General features: G+C 38.7%; 1 protein-coding gene across 1 annotated transcript in view; it reads left to right on the top strand.

The window, feature by feature from the left end:
* Nucleotides 1-17,645, top strand: part of PPM1D (protein phosphatase, Mg2+/Mn2+ dependent 1D) — a 54,451-nt gene that overhangs the window by 10,027 nt on the left and 26,779 nt on the right. The window contains exon 2 of the mRNA XM_079905541.1: nucleotides 7,443-7,671. Within this exon, the coding sequence (XP_079761667.1) occupies nucleotides 7,443-7,671 (229 nt within the window). The remainder of the gene's footprint in view (nucleotides 1-7,442; nucleotides 7,672-17,645) is intronic.

The following is a 17,645-nucleotide window of genomic DNA, read 5'->3' as shown; positions in this document are numbered from 1 at the left end:
AATCTCCTCATGCACACTTATTAATTACAAAAGGAAAAGGATTATAGGGGGAAACCTGGTAGACAGCACCTTAATCGAGTGATCAAGAGTATCATCACTTTTAACGGGACAAATTGAAATTGTATACTGCCTGCAGGGAGAAGATCATATTTAATACTTCTGTGATATTCCTGCCAAAAATGTGTAATCTGATTACAAACAGGAGGAAATATGAAACAAACCCAAACTGTGAGACATTCTTGAAATGACTGGCCAAGTACTAAAAAGCATCAAGGAAACACTGAGGAATTGTTCCAGATTGGAAGAGAATAAAGATAAATAAAGATACATGATAAGTAAATATAACAAGGGATCCTGAATTTTATTCTTTTACTATAAAAAATATTGTTAGGATAGTTGATGTAATTTGCATGAGATATATGGATTAGATGGTTGTATGGTATTAATGTTAATTTCCTGATTTTCATGGTGTATTGTAGGAATTAGATACTATAATAATATTTGGGAGTGACGATATATTTTGTTGGCAGTTTGCTTTCTGTTGGTTCAAGAAAAAAATTCTTTGGATTATTCCTAGGGAAAAAAAAAAAAAGTAAACCTGAAGAAGCAGGTCTCGGATCAGAAACCTTGGATACCTCCAGGAATCTAGGTAGCAGTTTCACCAGAGCCCTGCTGCTGGATGCATACCAGGCTATATTTATTTGTTTCAGTACAGAGACTAAATCAGAAACTTGGCAGCAGCATTTGGAATCACCATTTGATTATAATTCCCTGTCATTTTCCAAGAGCTATCAGACTTTTGCAGTGGTCAAATTATAGACTGGAATATATCGGATCACCACCTCAGCTTATGTTTTAATGGTGACACCAATCTTTGTTATGCTTTGAGAGGTGTGATAACGCTTTTAATTTTCTGTTTTGGAAGAGAGTATCATTGGTGGTCTTGCACTTGGCCTTTTCTACCCTAATAGGCTTTTGACCAATCAATGAAGAGCTATATTGGGAAGCTATTAGTTGCTGAGGTTATTTGGGGACCAAACTAGCTGTGGCATAGGTTTGGGATTCCATTGGTTCTGAGGTGGACTGGATTGAAAGTCCTATTTAGTACCTGACCTCCATGAGCCTTATGTCTTATCAGTGGACTGTGGCTGTGTTTTGTAGCCCCAGAATTATTATCTTAGAGCCATCGTTCAGTAGTTACTCAATGTTGTGGGTATTTCTTTTTCCTTGGTGTATAGCTACATGTGAAAATGGCCACATATCACTTTGAAGAAGGTTAACAATTCTTTAAACGTGTAAGATTTTCTTTTTGTTTTTTGTTTTGTTTTCTGTGAAAGACCATTCTGCAGATCCAATTTTTCTTCTGCCCTGTTGTCAGTGAGGTAACTGTACCAGATTCTCTTTAGGTAATTAACTGCTCCTATCTGATCTCTGTCACTTCAGGTTCTCCTATCCACAGAGATCAGGGAGCCCATTTTCATTGCAGCCTCTTCCCTTAGTATTTCTTGCCTAGAGAGAAGAGTCAGTAAAATGTGTTTAAAAGATTTTAGTGTACCATATATAAAATAGACAAACAATAAGGATTTACTGTATAGCACAGGGAATATATTCAATATCTTGTAATAACCTATAATGGAAAAGAATAATAATAAAAAAAAAGAACATACAGGGACTTCCCTGGTGGTCCAGTGGTTAAGGCTCCGCGCTTCCAGGCTTCCTTGGTGGCGCAGTGGTTAAGAATCCGCCTGCCAGCGCAGGGGACACGGGTTTGAGACCTGGTCTGGGGAGATCCCACATGCCGCGGAGCAACTAAGCCGGTGCGTCACAACTACTAAGCCTGCGCTCTAGAGCCCGCGAGCCACAACTACTGAAGCCCACATGCCATAACTACTGAAGCCTGGGCGCCTGGAGCTGTGCTCTGCAACAAGAGAAGCCCTTGCAATGAGAAGCCCTCGCAATGAGAAGCCCTGGCTCGCCGCCACTAAAGAAAGCCCGCACACAGCAACAAAGACCCAACACAGCCAATCAAGCAAGCAAGCAAGCAAGCAATAAATAAATAAACAAACAAACAAACAAACAAATAAATAAAATCTATTTAGGAAGAAAAAAGAATCTGCCTGCCAATGCTGGAGACACGGGTTCAAGCCCTGGTCCAGGAAGATCTCACATGCCACGGAGCAACTAAGCCCGTGCGCCACAACTACTGAGCCCGCGCTCCAGAGCCTGCGAGCCGCAACTACTGAAGCCTGTGCATCTAGAGCCTGTGCTCCACGACAAGAGAAGCCACCTCAATGAGGAGGCTGTGCACCGCAACTTAGAGTAGCCCCCTCTCGCCACAAATAGAGAATGCCCGCACACAGCAGCGAAGACCCAACGCAGCCCCCCCACCCAGCAAATAATAATAATAATAATAAAAAATTAAGGAAAAAAAGGACTCCGCGCTTCCACTGCAGGGGGCACCGGTTCAATCCCTGATGGGGGAACTAAGATGCCACATGCCGTGTGGCATGGCCAAAGCGGGGGAAAAAAAGTACATAAATCACTTTTTTTATAACAATGATTTTTTTTCAATTTATTTTATTTATTTATTTTTGGCTGCACTGGGTCTTCATTGCTGCACACAGGATTTTTCTAGTTGTGGCGAGAGGGGACTACTCTTTGTTGTGTTGTGCAGGCTTCTCATTGCAGTGGCTTCTCTTGTTGCGGAGCACGGGATCTAGGCGTGCAGGATTCAGTAGTTGTGGTTTGCGCGCTCTAGAGTGCAGTCTCAGTAGTTGTGGTGCACGGGCTTAGTAGCTCCGAGGCATGTGGGATCTTCCCGGACCAGGGCACGAACCTGTGTCCCATGCATTGGCAGGCAGATCCTTAACCACTGTGCCACCAGGGAAGTCCCCTAGTCTTTGTTTTAATGACTTATGCACATTTCCTAAAGGATACTTATGTCAGAGTTCATATACTATCAGATACTGTCTTTTTAATATGCTCCTAGTTTTAAGTCATTTTTTTAAACTAAAAGATTAAAATGTAAAGTAGAAAACAAGAAAGGCTAACTAAGGAAGACAAATTAAAGAGGTAGGTTCCTTAATATATAAATTTATTGCAGTTTCAATCAGAACCTCCACAGGGTTTGTTTTTTAATTTTACAAGTTGCTTCTGAAGTTCATATGGAAAAATACTTAAGAGAATATTGAAAAAGAAGAATAATTGGTGGATACTTAAACTCCCTATTATTAAAAAGCACCATAAATAGATTAGTAGGATGAGTCCAGAAATAGATCTGAGGCAAAATGTAACATATGATAAAAGGTGACATTTCAAATGAATAGGGAAAGCATGGATTATTCAGTATTTTTAGATCATTGCGGAATTTCTTTCATAATATGTTAGTGCTTTTGACAAAAAATGTGATTTAAATATTAACATTGCTTTGAATATCCTTTTTATTTTTAGCTCTTTTTCATCTTGTTTTAGGTGCTTTTTGCAAACAGCTAAATTACTTGTATGCTGTAGGTAAATTTTATTTTCTGAATGTAGCTAAGAACCCTTGTTTCTGGGAGTTCACCTCGTTTGCATTTATTATGATAATAGATTTTTTTTTCAGGTTCTTAGCTGCAGAAAACCATGTTTTCTAGTTTGTTTTTTTTTTTAACAAAAAAGGAAAAAAGAAAATGTTTTAGCAAGAGCTACAGTTAACCCATAAAATAATTGAAAGGACTAAAGAAACATACACCATATTCTATGCTGGGCTTCTGGAAATGACGTCTGTAACCAGACTGCAAAACTGCATGGGCTAGGGAACTGTCTGCTGTGATCTATGTTTGTAAAATTGAATCCTTCTTCCTGCTGCTTGTTTTTCTTTTAACTTAAAAAAGGTGTGAAATATAACATAGCATGCATACATAAAAGGCCATGAAACATAAATGTACACTTTAATAAATAATCATAAAATGAATACCATCCAGTTACAAAAGAGAACATTGCCTGTACGCCAGAAGCCCCTGTATGCCCTTTCTGATCTAATATTTCTGTCGTCCCCCAAGAGGCAACCACAAGCTTGACTTTTGTGATTATAGGTCTGTAGTGATTTACTTATTTTTCTTAATAGTTTTACCTCTTGTTTGTAAACATGATAGTTTTTTTTTTCTGAAGAAAATCATGCTGAATGTATTCTTTTATCTCATCCTTCTTGTAAGATTCTCACCCATTATATGTAATATAGTCTGTTGTTATGTTGAAGGACATTTGAGCTGTTGCCCGTTTTTAGTCCATATGAACAGTGCTGGTATGAACATTCATATGTATTGTGTGTCATGAATTTATGCTATATACCAATGGGTAGTGAGTAGTCAAGAGTATACATATCTTCACCTTTACCATATAATGCCTAGATGTTTTCTAAAGTAGTTGTACCAGTTTATACTCCTACCAGTAGTTGATGATAGAACATGTTACTCCACATTCTTAACTTAACTCTTGTCAAACTTTAATTTATGCAGCAATCTAATAATTATGTTGTGGTATCTCATTATGGCTTTTATTTATTTATTTATTGAGTTATTTGTTTATGGCTGCGTTGGGTCTTCATTGCTGAGCACGGGCGTTTCTCTAGTTGCGGCGAGCAGGGGCTACTCTTCATTGTGGTGCGCAGGCTTCTCATTGCGGTGGTTTCCCTTGTTGCAGAGCACGGGCTCTAGGGGCGCGGGCTTCAGTAGTTGTGGCTCGCGGGCTTCAGTAGTTGTGGCTTACGGGATTTAGAGCGCAGGCTCAGTAGTTGTGGCACACGGGTTTAGTTGCTCCGCGGCATGTGGGATCTTCCCAGACCAGGGCTCGAACCCGTGTCCCCTCCATTGACAGGCAGATTCTTAACCACTGTGCCACCAGGGAAGTCCTCATTATGGCTTTTAATTTGTATTTCCGTGATGATTAAAGAAGCCAAACACCTCTGCATGCTTTTTGGCTCTTTGGATTTCCTCATTTGTAAAAGCCTGTTCAGGACCTTTATCCGTTTTTCTATTGAGTAGTCTTCTTGATTTGATTTGTTTTAGCATTTTATATATTCTGGATACCATTCTTTTGGTGTGTATATATTATAAATATATCATCTTCCATTCTGTGAGTTGTCTTTTCACTCTAGTAATCATATCTTTTGATGAACAGAAATTCTTAATTTTGATGGTAGTACAACTTCACAATCATTTTCTTATATGGCTAGTGCATTCTTTGTCTTTCGGAAATCCTTCCCCACCTTGAGATCGTAAATGTACTTTCTTGTGCATTATCTAAGCATTTTAGCTTTGCTTTTCACGTCAGGTCTTTAATGTACCTGGAATTGATTTTGTGTGTGCGTGTGTGTGTGTGTGTGTTTGGCATCAGGGACCCAAAGTTGTTGTTGTTGTTTTTTTATAATTTTATCCCGTTTCCATTTATTGACTGTCCTTTCTCCACTGTTCATATATCAAGTGTCTGAATATGCATGGATCTGTCTCTGTGCTCACTGTTGTATTTGTTCACTGGCTTACAACTTTTCCATACAGGTCTTATTAGAGATTTGTTAGCATTGTTGGCAGGTATATCACACCTTTCACTGTTATTGTGAATGGGATCTTTTTTCTTTAAGTTACATTTTGTAATTTTTTGTTGCTGTTTTACAAAAATAGAATTCATATTTTATATAACTACTTATATCCAGTAGCCTTATTGAACTTTATCAATGCCAGTAATCTATCCACAAATGTTTTCTTTAGGGCCTTTTTTTGTTTCTTTGTTTTGGTGACTCCACTTGGTGCCTCTCAGGCTGGTTGCTTTTCTTAAATACATAATGGTGATAACAACAAAAACTAATGTTTATTGAGCACAAACTCTGTGTCTGGTGCTGTTGCTGATAGTTTTACATGTGTATATGCCTGTGTGTGTGAATTTCTAGCTTCATCAATATTGGTAGCTGTTCTGGTTTCCCTTAGCATTTGTGAAGGTCATTATTTCGTATACTGCAAGCAACCCCCTGTTGTGAGTGACAGGTCACTCTGGAGGGTGGGTTCCATCTGTGGGATGGGATGGGATGGGGAGATGCACTGTAGTGTTCAAGAGATGGCTTTTCAGCATATATAATATTGGAAAAGAAAAGAACTAGTTAGCCCAAACATATTAGAGAAGGCTTGTGGCTATAAAAGTTGTGTGGCACCTGTCCATTTGGGGAGGGGGCTTATTTCTTCTACCACATCCCCTTTGAGACCCTGTTGTCCCTATCAGCTGATGCACCACTTTTCTTAAAAGAGAGGTATTATAGTTACTGGCATCTTAGGAACTTAAATGTTTCACCTTTTACCATGCAGGGAATTTAGGCACTGACCTAGCTCCTGCAGTTTTAAATGAATCTGCCAGGCTTCTACCATCCATTCCTGACTTCAGCCTTTGCCACTGCCTCTGAGTTTGAACTTTTCTGGAACTCTGTTAATGGGGAATACTGATGTACTGCCTCCTTTACTGACTGTGCTTTTTCCTTATGTTGGATTACAAATTTTGCATTCTGATTTTTCCCTCAATATAATTCCATTTGTTTAAAATTCCAGGAATTCCTCAGATTTTCTTATGACCCTTCTCTGTGTTTCATGACTGCTCTGGACTTTTTCTAATATTTATATTCTGTCCTTTCAGTAGGATTTTGGTGGGGAGAATATGTCAGTGTTTGGACTTAGTTTGCTGTCTTGAACTGTAACTTGAAGTTTAATATTACAGAATATTTCAGAATTTTAAATGATAGTGAATATAGTCAGTCAGTATAGGTTTTGGAATTAGGTATATGGGATCTTTGCCACTTAAAATACTTGAGTTATTTTGAGCAAATTTCTTAACCATTCAAAGTTTTGGTTTCCTCATCTGCAAAATGAAAATAATGGAACTAATCTTACCTATCACTTAGGTGTATTATATGAGATAATGCAATACATGTAAAGCTCTTAGCACAGAAAGTGGTATCCAGTAAGTGCTCAATAAATGTTATTTATTAGATTATGAATATTCAACAGTTGTTTTAAAAACAAATCCAGTAGCTTTTTCTGAAAATCTTCTTGAAGTGAAATTAATAAACAGATGATAAGCTGCTAGCAGTATGGTATCAAAACTTTTAACATATCCTTGCCACTAAATGTAATTAAGACTAAGACTTATGTGGAATTAGTAAATCTGTGCTGTAACATTTTTCTCCTAGGATCAGCTTGATGGTCATAATATAATTGCATTATTTATAAAATTAATTTATTAATATGTGAATGAAGGGATTAATACAAGTCCTTCTTTAATAGCTTTCAAAATATTTTTCTTAAATATTTTCCTATGCTAATTCAAAATTTAACATGCTAATTCAGCATATGTTGGCATTTTTATTCTGCCACAGGATTAATGTATACACCTGAAAGAGTAAAATGTTTTATTTTTTATTACAGCAGAATGGCCAAAGACTATGACAGGTCTTCCCAGCACGTCAGGGACAACTGCCAGTGTGGTCATCATACGGGGCCTGAAGATGTATGTAGCTCATGTGGGTGACTCAGGGGTGGTTCTTGGAATTCAGGATGACCCAAAGGATGATTTTATCAGAGCTGTGGAGGTGACACAGGACCATAAGCCAGAACTTCCCAAGGAAAGAGAACGAATTGAAGGACTTGGTGGGAGGTAATTATTGTCCTATTTTGTCTTTCTTCTCTTGGTTCTATTTAGTCGTTTTCTGCTTTATTTACCAGATTGACCTACTCCTCCCTTTTAATGAAGTTACAGATTTTCAGTTTGCCTGATGAAGTACTTATGTATGTTCATATTTATCTTATTATTTTGAGTTGACTGTTTTATTTCTGATAATGGCTCCAAAGGGAAATAATATTTTAATATTATTATTATTAAATAATAATAATATAACTAATAATAATAATAATTTTGTTACTCAAGTAACAAAACATACAAGGATTTATTTAAAACCTTTTACATAAATACTGATCAGCATGCCCTTCAGAATCTGGACAGAGCAGCCCTTATAGTTCCAGAGTAGAACAATTTGATATTTATTTCTTTAGGCTGCGCTGGGTCTTAGGTCGTCTTTGTTGCAGCATGCATGCAGGATCTAGTTCCCCGATCAGGGATTGAACCTGGGCCCCTTGCACTGGGAGCTTCGAGTCCTACCCACTGGACCACCTACTCTGGGGAAGTCCCCCAGAGTAGAACAATTTGAATCTGTCTTTGGGAATAGAATTTTGTTAGAATTAGCTTTCAGTTTTTCCCTTTTATTTCTGAGTCATATATGCTGCAAACCTCTGTTTCAACTTATTGTCTCAATATGTATCGAGATAGTTTGTAAACTATGAACTGAATTTGACTTCAGCATATTTTTATGCTACAAACTAAAATGTAAGATTATTCTAAAAATCAGAGGAATGAGTAACATAAGAAAATTTAAAAATTATTCCAATACTAATTTTTAAAAATCAAGGATTAAGGCAAGTTAAACAGAGTCTGGTGTTTTCTAAATAATCATTCTAACTCAAGTCTTACAATGATATTATTACTTGCCTCCTCTTTCTTGCTTTTTTTTTTTTTTTTTTAAGAAGCCCCAGGTTTTTGTCGTTGTTTTTTCTTTTCGGCTGCATCGGGTCTTAGTTGCGGCATGCAGGATCTTTCATTATGGTATACAGGCTTCTCTCTATTTATGGCGTGGGCTCCAGAGCGGTGGATGGGCTCTTTAGTTTGTAGCACGTGGCCTCTCTCGTTGAGATGCGCGAGCTCAGTAGTTATGGCGTGCAGGCTTAGTTGCCCCACAGCGTGTGGGACCTTAGTTCCCTGACCAGGGATTGAACCTGTGTCCCCTGCATTGGAAGGCGGATTCTTTACCACTGGATCACCAGGGAAGTCCCTCCTCTCTTTCTTGCTTTTTTTTTTTTTTTGTGGTACTGGGGCCTCTCACTGTTGTGGCCTCTCCTGTTGCGGAGCACAGGCTCTGGACGCGCAGGCTCAGCGGCCATGGCTCATGGGCCCAGCCGCTCCGTGGCATGTGGGATCTTCCCGGACCGGGGCACGAACCCGTGTCCCCTGCTTCAGCAGGTGGACTCTCAACCACTGCACCACCAGGGAAGCCCTCTTTCTTGCTTTTATTAAATCAAAATGGTCTTTTTCAGAGAAATAATAAACTGAAGGAAAGAATTAACATCCTTAAACTACCAGGAGTTCAAAAGATAAGTAAGAAAAATACTAAAACTCTGCTGCCTTCAGATAGATGGATAATGGAGAGGAAGTTTGAACAAAAACAGATTCTCAAAAAAATAGTATAAACATTCGAAAAAATGTTTAACATTATTGAAATGAAATTATATTTTTTGCTGTTGGGTTAGCAATATTTTTGTTGTAATGGGTATCCTGTTGATAGGATTATATATTGGTATGACCTACACAAAATATAACACCACTAATTTTAAATGTATATAGACTCAGTAATTTAAGGAATCTACTCTAAAGAAGAAATATGAAATGTGGACCAAAATATCTGAATGGAGCTATTGATTGCAGCTGTGTTTATTGACTGTTAATTTAGCTGAAAATAACTTGAAGGCCCAACAGCTGGAAAATGGTTAAGTACATTTAATATATATTCATAACATTGGATATGATATGAACATTAATTTTTATATGTAAATTTTTAAAAATCATGGTGTTATGAAGAATTTCAAACATAAAAGTAAAGGTAGGGGAATTCCCTGGCAGTCCAGTGGTTAGGACTCTGCACTTTCACTGCTGAGGGACTGGGTTCAATCCCTGGTTGGGGAACTAAGATCCTGCAAGCCGCGTGGCGCAGTCAAAAAAAAAAAAGTAAAGGTGGAATAGTGTAATGAACTCCCATACATATGGGGAATTTTTCTTTAATATATGATTTCCTGTTTCACTGAGAAATAATTGACATATATCACTCTATAAATTTAAGACATGCCACATGATGGTTTCATTTACTTATATTGTGAAATGATTACCACAATAGGTTCAGCTAACATCCATCTTCTCATATAGATACAATAAATAGAAAAGAGAGAATAAAGGAAAAAAATTCTCCTTGTGATGAGAACACTTAGGATTTATTGTCTTTAAAACTTTCCTGTATATAATGTAGCAGTATTAACTATAGTCATCATGTTGTACATTACATCCATAGTACTTATTTATCTTATAACTGGAAATTTGTACCTTTTGACCACATTCCTCCAATTCCCCCTTTCCCCTACCAGGAATTTTTAATAATATAGGAGAATGCTTATTGGTCACAATAAGCAGGATATAAAATTACATTGCTAACTCTTTGTCTCCATGGAGATTGTACAAATTTATACTTATATCATCAGGATACGTGGATGACCCTGACAACAGTTGATCATATCCAGTTGTAGGTTAAAAAAAGGCATCTTGGTGATGTTTTCATTTGCATTTATCTTGAGAAAGGTTGAATATCTTTTTATTTAAGAGCCATTTATACTTCCTTTTCTGTGTTTTTTTTGTTTATATTCTTTGTTCATTTTGGGGGAGAGTAGTTAGCCTTTTTTGTATTAATGTGTAGGAGCCACTTAGACATTAGAGAAATTAGACTGATATAATTGATGAGTTTCAGATGTTGTTTTCACAGTTTGTGTTTTGATTCTGCTCCTGGAATATTTTTCCATGTGGCAGTTTATTTTAATGTAGTTAAATTGATCAGTCTCTACCATTATGACTTTTGGGTTTTGTGCCATACATACAGTTCCTTCACTCTGAGGTTATTAAAAAGTCTTCTATATTTTCTTCTTGTACGGCAGTTATGAATACTTTGGTCTTAGGAACCCTTTACACTCTTAAAAATTGAGGCCCTCAAAGAGCTTTTTGTTTATATGGGTTATATGTATTGATTCTACCATATTAGGAATTAAAATGGAGACATTTTCAAATATTTGTTCATTTACTGAAAAATAACAATGTTAGGCTCATTATTTGTTAATATAAAGAAAATTTTTATGAAAAAATAGCTGTTTCCCCAAAACAAACATTTGAGAGGATTGGCATTGTTTTACATTTTTTAAAAGTCTTTTTATTGTCTCGCTTAATAGGCGACTGCTAGATTCGTGTATTTGCTTCTACATTCAATCTGTTGTGATAAGGTATTTTGGTTGTAGTATCTGAAGTAAAGTCTGGTTTTACAGAGATTTATAGGTGGAAAATGGAGACTATTTTAAAAGCTTTTCCATGTTTTGGGGGTATTCTTCTTTGATATTATTCTAAAATTCACGAAGAGGGAGTTTCTTAAAGGTTAATAATAGTGTGGTATCTGAAATCATATCAGTGACTTTTTTCATACTCTTTCACTGAGAGCCATAGGTGTATCAGTTACAACCAAGAGCCATTGGTTGAATAATATCTTTATCCATGCATGATTTTTTAATTAGTAGATTTTTGTTGTTTAAAGCAGTTTTAGATTCATAGCAAAATTGAGCAGAAAGTATAGAGAGTTCCTGTATACTCCCTGCCTCCTTCTACTCGCATAGTCTCTTCCACTATCAGTATCCTTCCCCAGTGGTACATTTGTTACAATTGACGACCCTACATTGACACATCATTATCACTCAAAGTCCATAGTTTACGTTAGGGTTGCTTTTGGTGTTGTGCATTCTAGGGTTTGACAAATGTGTAATGACATGTATTTACCATTATAGTTTCATACAGAATAGTTTCACTGCCCTAAAAAGCTTCTGTGCTCTGCCTATTTATCCCTTCCTCCCTCCATTTTTTTTTTTTTTTTTGTGGTACGCGGGCCTCTCACTGTTGTGGCCTCTCCCGTTGCGGAGCACAGGCTCTGGACGCGCAGGCTCAGTGGCCATGGCTCACGAGCCCAGCCGCTCCGCGGCATTTGGGATCTTCCTGGACCGGGGCACGAACCCTTGTTCCCTGCATCGGCAGGCGGACTCTCAACCACTGTGCCACCAGGGAAGCCCCCTTCCTCCCTTCTTACTCCTGGCAACCACTGGTCTTTTTATTGTCTCCATAGTTTTGCCTTTTCCAAAGTGTCATATAGTTGGAATCCTATAGTATATAACCCCCATGCATGATTTTGAAACCTAGGTATTGGTCATTTATAAAGTATTGGTTAGCTGAGTTATGTAGATCATCCAAATATTGACACATTTTATTATACAATATAGCAAATCCTGTAACTGCTCAAAAAGTCCACTGTATACACATGGTCGTAGTATTATTATGAAAATAATTTTGAGGGCTTCCCTGGTGGCGCAGTGGTTAAGAATCCTCCTGCCAATGCAGGGGACACAGGTTCAAGCCCTGGTCTGGGAAGATCCCACATGCCGTGGAGCAAATAAGCCTGTGCACCACAACTACTGAGCCTGCGCTCTAGAGCCCATGTGCCACAACTACTGAAGCCCTCGTGCCTAGAGCCTGGGCTCTGCAGCAAGAGAAGCCACCGCAGTGAGAAATCTGCACACCAGAACGAAGAGTAGCCCCCGCTCGAGCACAGCAACAAAGACCCAGCACAGCCAAAAAATAAATAAATAAATAAAATTTAAAAAAATAAAAAGAAAATAATTTTGATCTTGCAGACTCCCTGAAATGGTCTGGGGGACTCCCGGCGTCCCTGAACCATATTTTGAGAACCACCTTTCTAGTATTTGTGTGGCTTCATCATTCACATTTTAAGCAGTCCCTCTTTTAAATTTTTCTTTAATTAATTAATTAAATATGGGGTGTCCGTATTGTATCTTTGTTGCTGGGCGTGGGCTTTCTCTACTTGCAGCAATCGAGGACTACTCGTCGTTGTGGTGCACGGGCTTTTCATTGCAATGGCTTCTCTTGTTGTGGAGCATGGGCTCTAGGCACACAGGCTTCAGTAGTTATGGCACGTGGGCTCATTAGTTGTGGCACGTGGGCTCTAGAGCGCAGGCTCAGTAGTTGTGGTGCACAGGCTTAGTTGCTCCGTGGCGCATGGGATCTTCCCGGACCAGGGATTGAACCCATGTCCGCTGCATTGGTAGGTGGATTCTTAACCACTGTGCCACCAGGGAAGTCCCATCATTTACATTTTAATCTTATAGCTCTGGAATTATAAAATTAAAGCTGAGTAGTAGGGATATGTTAATATTTTTTTCTCATTGGCCATTGGTAGCCACTTGAACAACCATTCCTTACTGATTAGAAGGCTTACCAGGCATAAAACCCTTCTTCAATGGGAAGATGATCTTGAGTTTATCCTCTTCTAGCACTCTTTCTCTGGTTAAGATAAATATGGAATGTCAGCTCTGTTATAAGGCAACATTGCTTATTTTAGAATGACCCTTGAATGGAACTGCATCTGGATAGGAAAGATTTTGAATGGACCACAAATTTCTCTTGGGAAGCAGAGACCTTAGCTGCCATGTGTACATGCAGTTTGACTTGTGCAGGGACGAGCAAGTCATGGGCTGTTAAGATACTGATTCTTATGGCATACGAAGCTCACTTGTGGTGCCTAGAAATTGGCTCCTGGATTTCTGTAAGGATCACTGCTGAAGACAGCACGACTGAAGCAGCAGTGCTGGCATACTCTGTTTCCTGTCCTGTATGCTACAAAGTTAAATGAGCCTGGTTTCATGCTATAGTTTATTTGATCCTATGAGTGTGAAGGTCAGTATGTATCTGAGACCAATACTGATAGTTATGCAAATTGAGCTTTGCAATTATATATATTTGGGTCTTTTTCTGGGCTTTATTTTTTTTATTTTTATTTTTTTTGCGGTATGCAGGCCTCTCACTGCTGCGGCACCTCCCACTGAGGAGCACAGGCTCTGGACGCGCAGGCCCAGCAGCCATGGCCCACGGGCCCAGCCGCTCCGTGGCATGCAGGATCCTCCCAGAACGGGGCACGAACCCGCGTCCTCTGCATCGGCAGGCGGACTCTCAACCACTGTGCCACCAGGGAAGCCCCTGGGCTTTCTTTTTTTAATACTGTATATTCGTGCATCAGTACCATACTTATTTTATTTATTTTTATTTTAATAAATTTATTTATTTATTTTTGGCTGCGTTGGGTCTTCATTGCTGCTCGAACCCGTGTCCACTGCATTGGCAGGCGGATTCTTAACCACTGCACCACCAGGGAAGCCCATATTATTTTAAATTGAGGCTTTATTTTAATTTTTAATATTGGTAGGCCTGACTCCTCTCATTAGTCTTTAAACAAATGTTTTTCTTGACTGTTCTTTATTTTTCACTATGAATATTAAAATTATTTTTATTTTAATAACTTCTTTTAGAGTTTATTTTTTTGTCCTGTTACTTAAAATAGCATCTGGATAGTTGGACAGATGCTGTTTGCCATTTGAAAGCAGGTGTCTTTTTGCACAAATTGAACTTTTTTTTTTTTATTTTTAAAATAAATAAATATTTATTTATTTATTTATTGTTGGCTGTGTTGGGTCTTCGTTGCTGTGTGCGGGCTTTCTCTAGTTGCGGTGAGCGGGGGCTACGCTTCGTTGCCGAGCGCAGACTTCTCATTGTGGTGGCTTCTCTTGTTGTGGGGCACGGGCTCTGGGCACGCAGGCTTCAGTAGTTGTGGCACGTGGGCTCATTAGTTGTGGCTCGTGGGCTCTAGAGCACAGGCTCCGTAGCTGTGGCACACGGGCTTAGTTGCTCCACGGCATGTGGGATCTTCCTGGACCAGGGCTTGAACCCATGTCCCCTGCATTGGCAGGCGGATTCTTAACCACTGTGCCACCAGGGAAGTCCCTCAACTGTTTTATTGTAAGTTATTTACTCCTTTCCCTCTGTCCTCACCCTGGGCAACTGGCCAGTGCTCTGTTTTTCCAGGCTTCTGTTGCTGCTCAGTCAGCCTTTTGCGTATCAGGCTGATCCTTTGTGTATGCCATTAGTCATGCAGGACAACAGCAGGAAGTGCAATAAAAGCAGCATCTTTTGCAACATTTCTTTGATTTTTTGATTCTGGATTTAAAACTTTGTTTTAGCCAGTGCCCTTATTTTGTCATTTGTTTCTGAGAAACACAGAGACCATAATATCTTTGAATATTAAGTATCTAGAGAGCTCCTAGGAGAGTTATGTTGGAAGCAATTTGCGTAGGTACTGTAATTACTTAAGTATTAAGCCTTACTTTTTAGGGAGCTGGTTTAGGAAAGAACAATAGGGCATAAGGTGTTAGGAAGGCAGATTGTTGGTGTCTCTTCTCCTGGAACTCTTATGTTTCACAGATTCTTGTGAATTGTAGATTCAATGTTTACTCTCCTGTTTGCTTTTTGAGGATCAGCATTGAAGAAAGCATAAAATAACAGAGTGATGGCCTTCGATGCTCTTACTATGACCAAGAACAATGTTGCTTTCAGTATTACAAATTAAACTAATTCCCAAAAGGGCTAGTAAATGAACACCTCTCTTGAATTTCTCTTCTAGGTTAATGTTGACAAAGTTTTCTGCTCATCCTGTACTTGCTGCATTCCCCCCTGTTCTGTCCAGTATAGTAGCCACTAACCACATATAACTGTTTGAATTTAAATATAAATTAATTAAATTAAAAATTGAGTTCCTCATTTGCACTAGTCACATTGACAGTGTTCAGTTGGTGGACATGGCTAGTGCCTGCTGTATCAGACTGTGCCTAGTGAACATTTCCATCACTGCAGGAAGTTTCATGAGACAGAGCTGCTCAAATCTCCTGGCCTGCCCTTGTCTCATGAGCTTGTTTTCTACTTAAGAAAGATGATTGAGGCTGTTCTCCTTCTGTCATATTCATGTTTTTCTGGGCTCAGAGGAAGATTTTTTTTCTCATTTATGAAGGTTTATGCCTTTATTTTGGTTCTCTTAGAACTTGTGTTCCATTTGTTATCTCTTCTCCCTAGTATCTTCATTCCTTTGAAGTTAGAGCAGAAATAGAAAAGCCACAGATGGAGGTTAACTTGGAGGCTGCTGCTGAGGTCTACAGCATTTCATACTGACATTCCTGTGGAGATGGTCACCACTATCTGTCCTGTCTTCAGCTTTCCATATCTTGAAGCCAGTTTAGTTTCAGTGTTCATCAGGTTTACGGGGACAGAGTCATACTACTCACAGTCAACATAGTAAGCTATTAAGAGACTCAAGTATACATCAGGATGTCATAGTACTCATTAATAATGAGAACAGTAACTGACAAGAAGACCACATATTATTGTCAGCTGGCCTGCCATAGATGAAATGAAATTTCAGATTATAATCAGAGGGTTTCAGTGTGCACGTGGGACCTTAGTGTGAAGACTTAATTCAGTTATCTTAATGTCATCTATCTTTGAGAGTTCAGAATCCACTTGTGTCTTATGCATGTATCTGTCAGGTGAACCTAATATCAGGCAGGCTAATACTGTTTCTTGGGAATGCTCTTTGCCACTCTTCCCCTCACCTTTTTAAAGCCTTCCAGGGGAACATTTTTCTTCTGTTTATTTATTTTTTAAAATTCCAGGCAGATTATGATTAAATTGATTTAAGGGCCAGTTTCCCATTTCAGTCGTTCAGGCATAGGTTGAGAGACCATCTCTGTTGAGTTTTATTACTTTTTTGCTGCAATATTTGACTATATCTCAATGTTTTAGGCACCCTGGAGTGTACTGACTTCTTGTGTATTAATTACAGATTTCTGTTGCTCCAACACCAAATTTCTAGGCGGGTTTTCTTGTTGTGTAACCCCCAAATCTATATTTCTACAGCTGATCTGTTTCCAAAGTCTAGTCTCACTTCTAAATACAAAAATATCTAAATACATAGGTACTTCTATTGAGAAATTTATTATTAATTCCTCAGATCAAAAATATTAAAATTGAAGTTCTATTTTCAATACCCCTAAATCCTTCAAAAAGTATACAACCTTTTCAATTTCTTTTATCATTATGTAATCCCTCTTCAATTTTAACCACTTCTTCCTCCCCTCAGTTTTTTTAGTTATCAAATTTTCTTGCTTTTTTAGAGTCATATACTATAATGTTGATTGCAGCACCATTTACAATAGCCAGGACATGGAAGCAACCTAAGTGTCCATCAACAGCTGAATGAATAAAGAAGATGTGGCACATATATACAATGGAATATTACTGAGCCATAAAAAGAAATGAAATTGAGTTATTTGTAGTGAGGTGGATGAACCTAGAGTCTGTTGTACAGAGTGGAGTAAGTCAGAAAGAGAAAAACAAATACTGTATGCTAACACATATATATGGAATCTAAAAAAAAAAAAAAAAAGGTTCTGAAGAACCTAGGGGCAGGACAGGAATAAAGACGCAGACATAGGACTTCCCTGATGGCGCAGTGGTTAAGAATCCGCCTGCCAATGCAGGAGACACGGGTTCGATCCCTGGTCTGGGAAGATCCCACATGCTGCGGTGCAGCTAAGCCCATGTGCCACAACTACTGAGACTGTGCTCTAGAGCCCACGAGCCACAACTACTGAACCCTGCATGCCTAGAGCCCGTGCTCCACAACAGGAGAGGCCACCGCAATGAGAAACCTGCTCACCACAATGAAGGGTGGCCCCCTCTCGCTGCAACTAGAGAAAGCCCGTGCACAGCAACAAAAACCCAACACAGCCCAAAATAAATAAATACATAAATAAATTTATTTATTTTTA

The sequence above is a fragment of the Stenella coeruleoalba genome (genome assembly GCF_951394435.1).
Source record: "Stenella coeruleoalba genome assembly, chromosome: 19".
Taxonomy (NCBI): Eukaryota; Metazoa; Chordata; class Mammalia; order Artiodactyla; family Delphinidae; genus Stenella; species Stenella coeruleoalba.
This window is presented reverse-complemented; position numbering and strand designations above follow the sequence as displayed.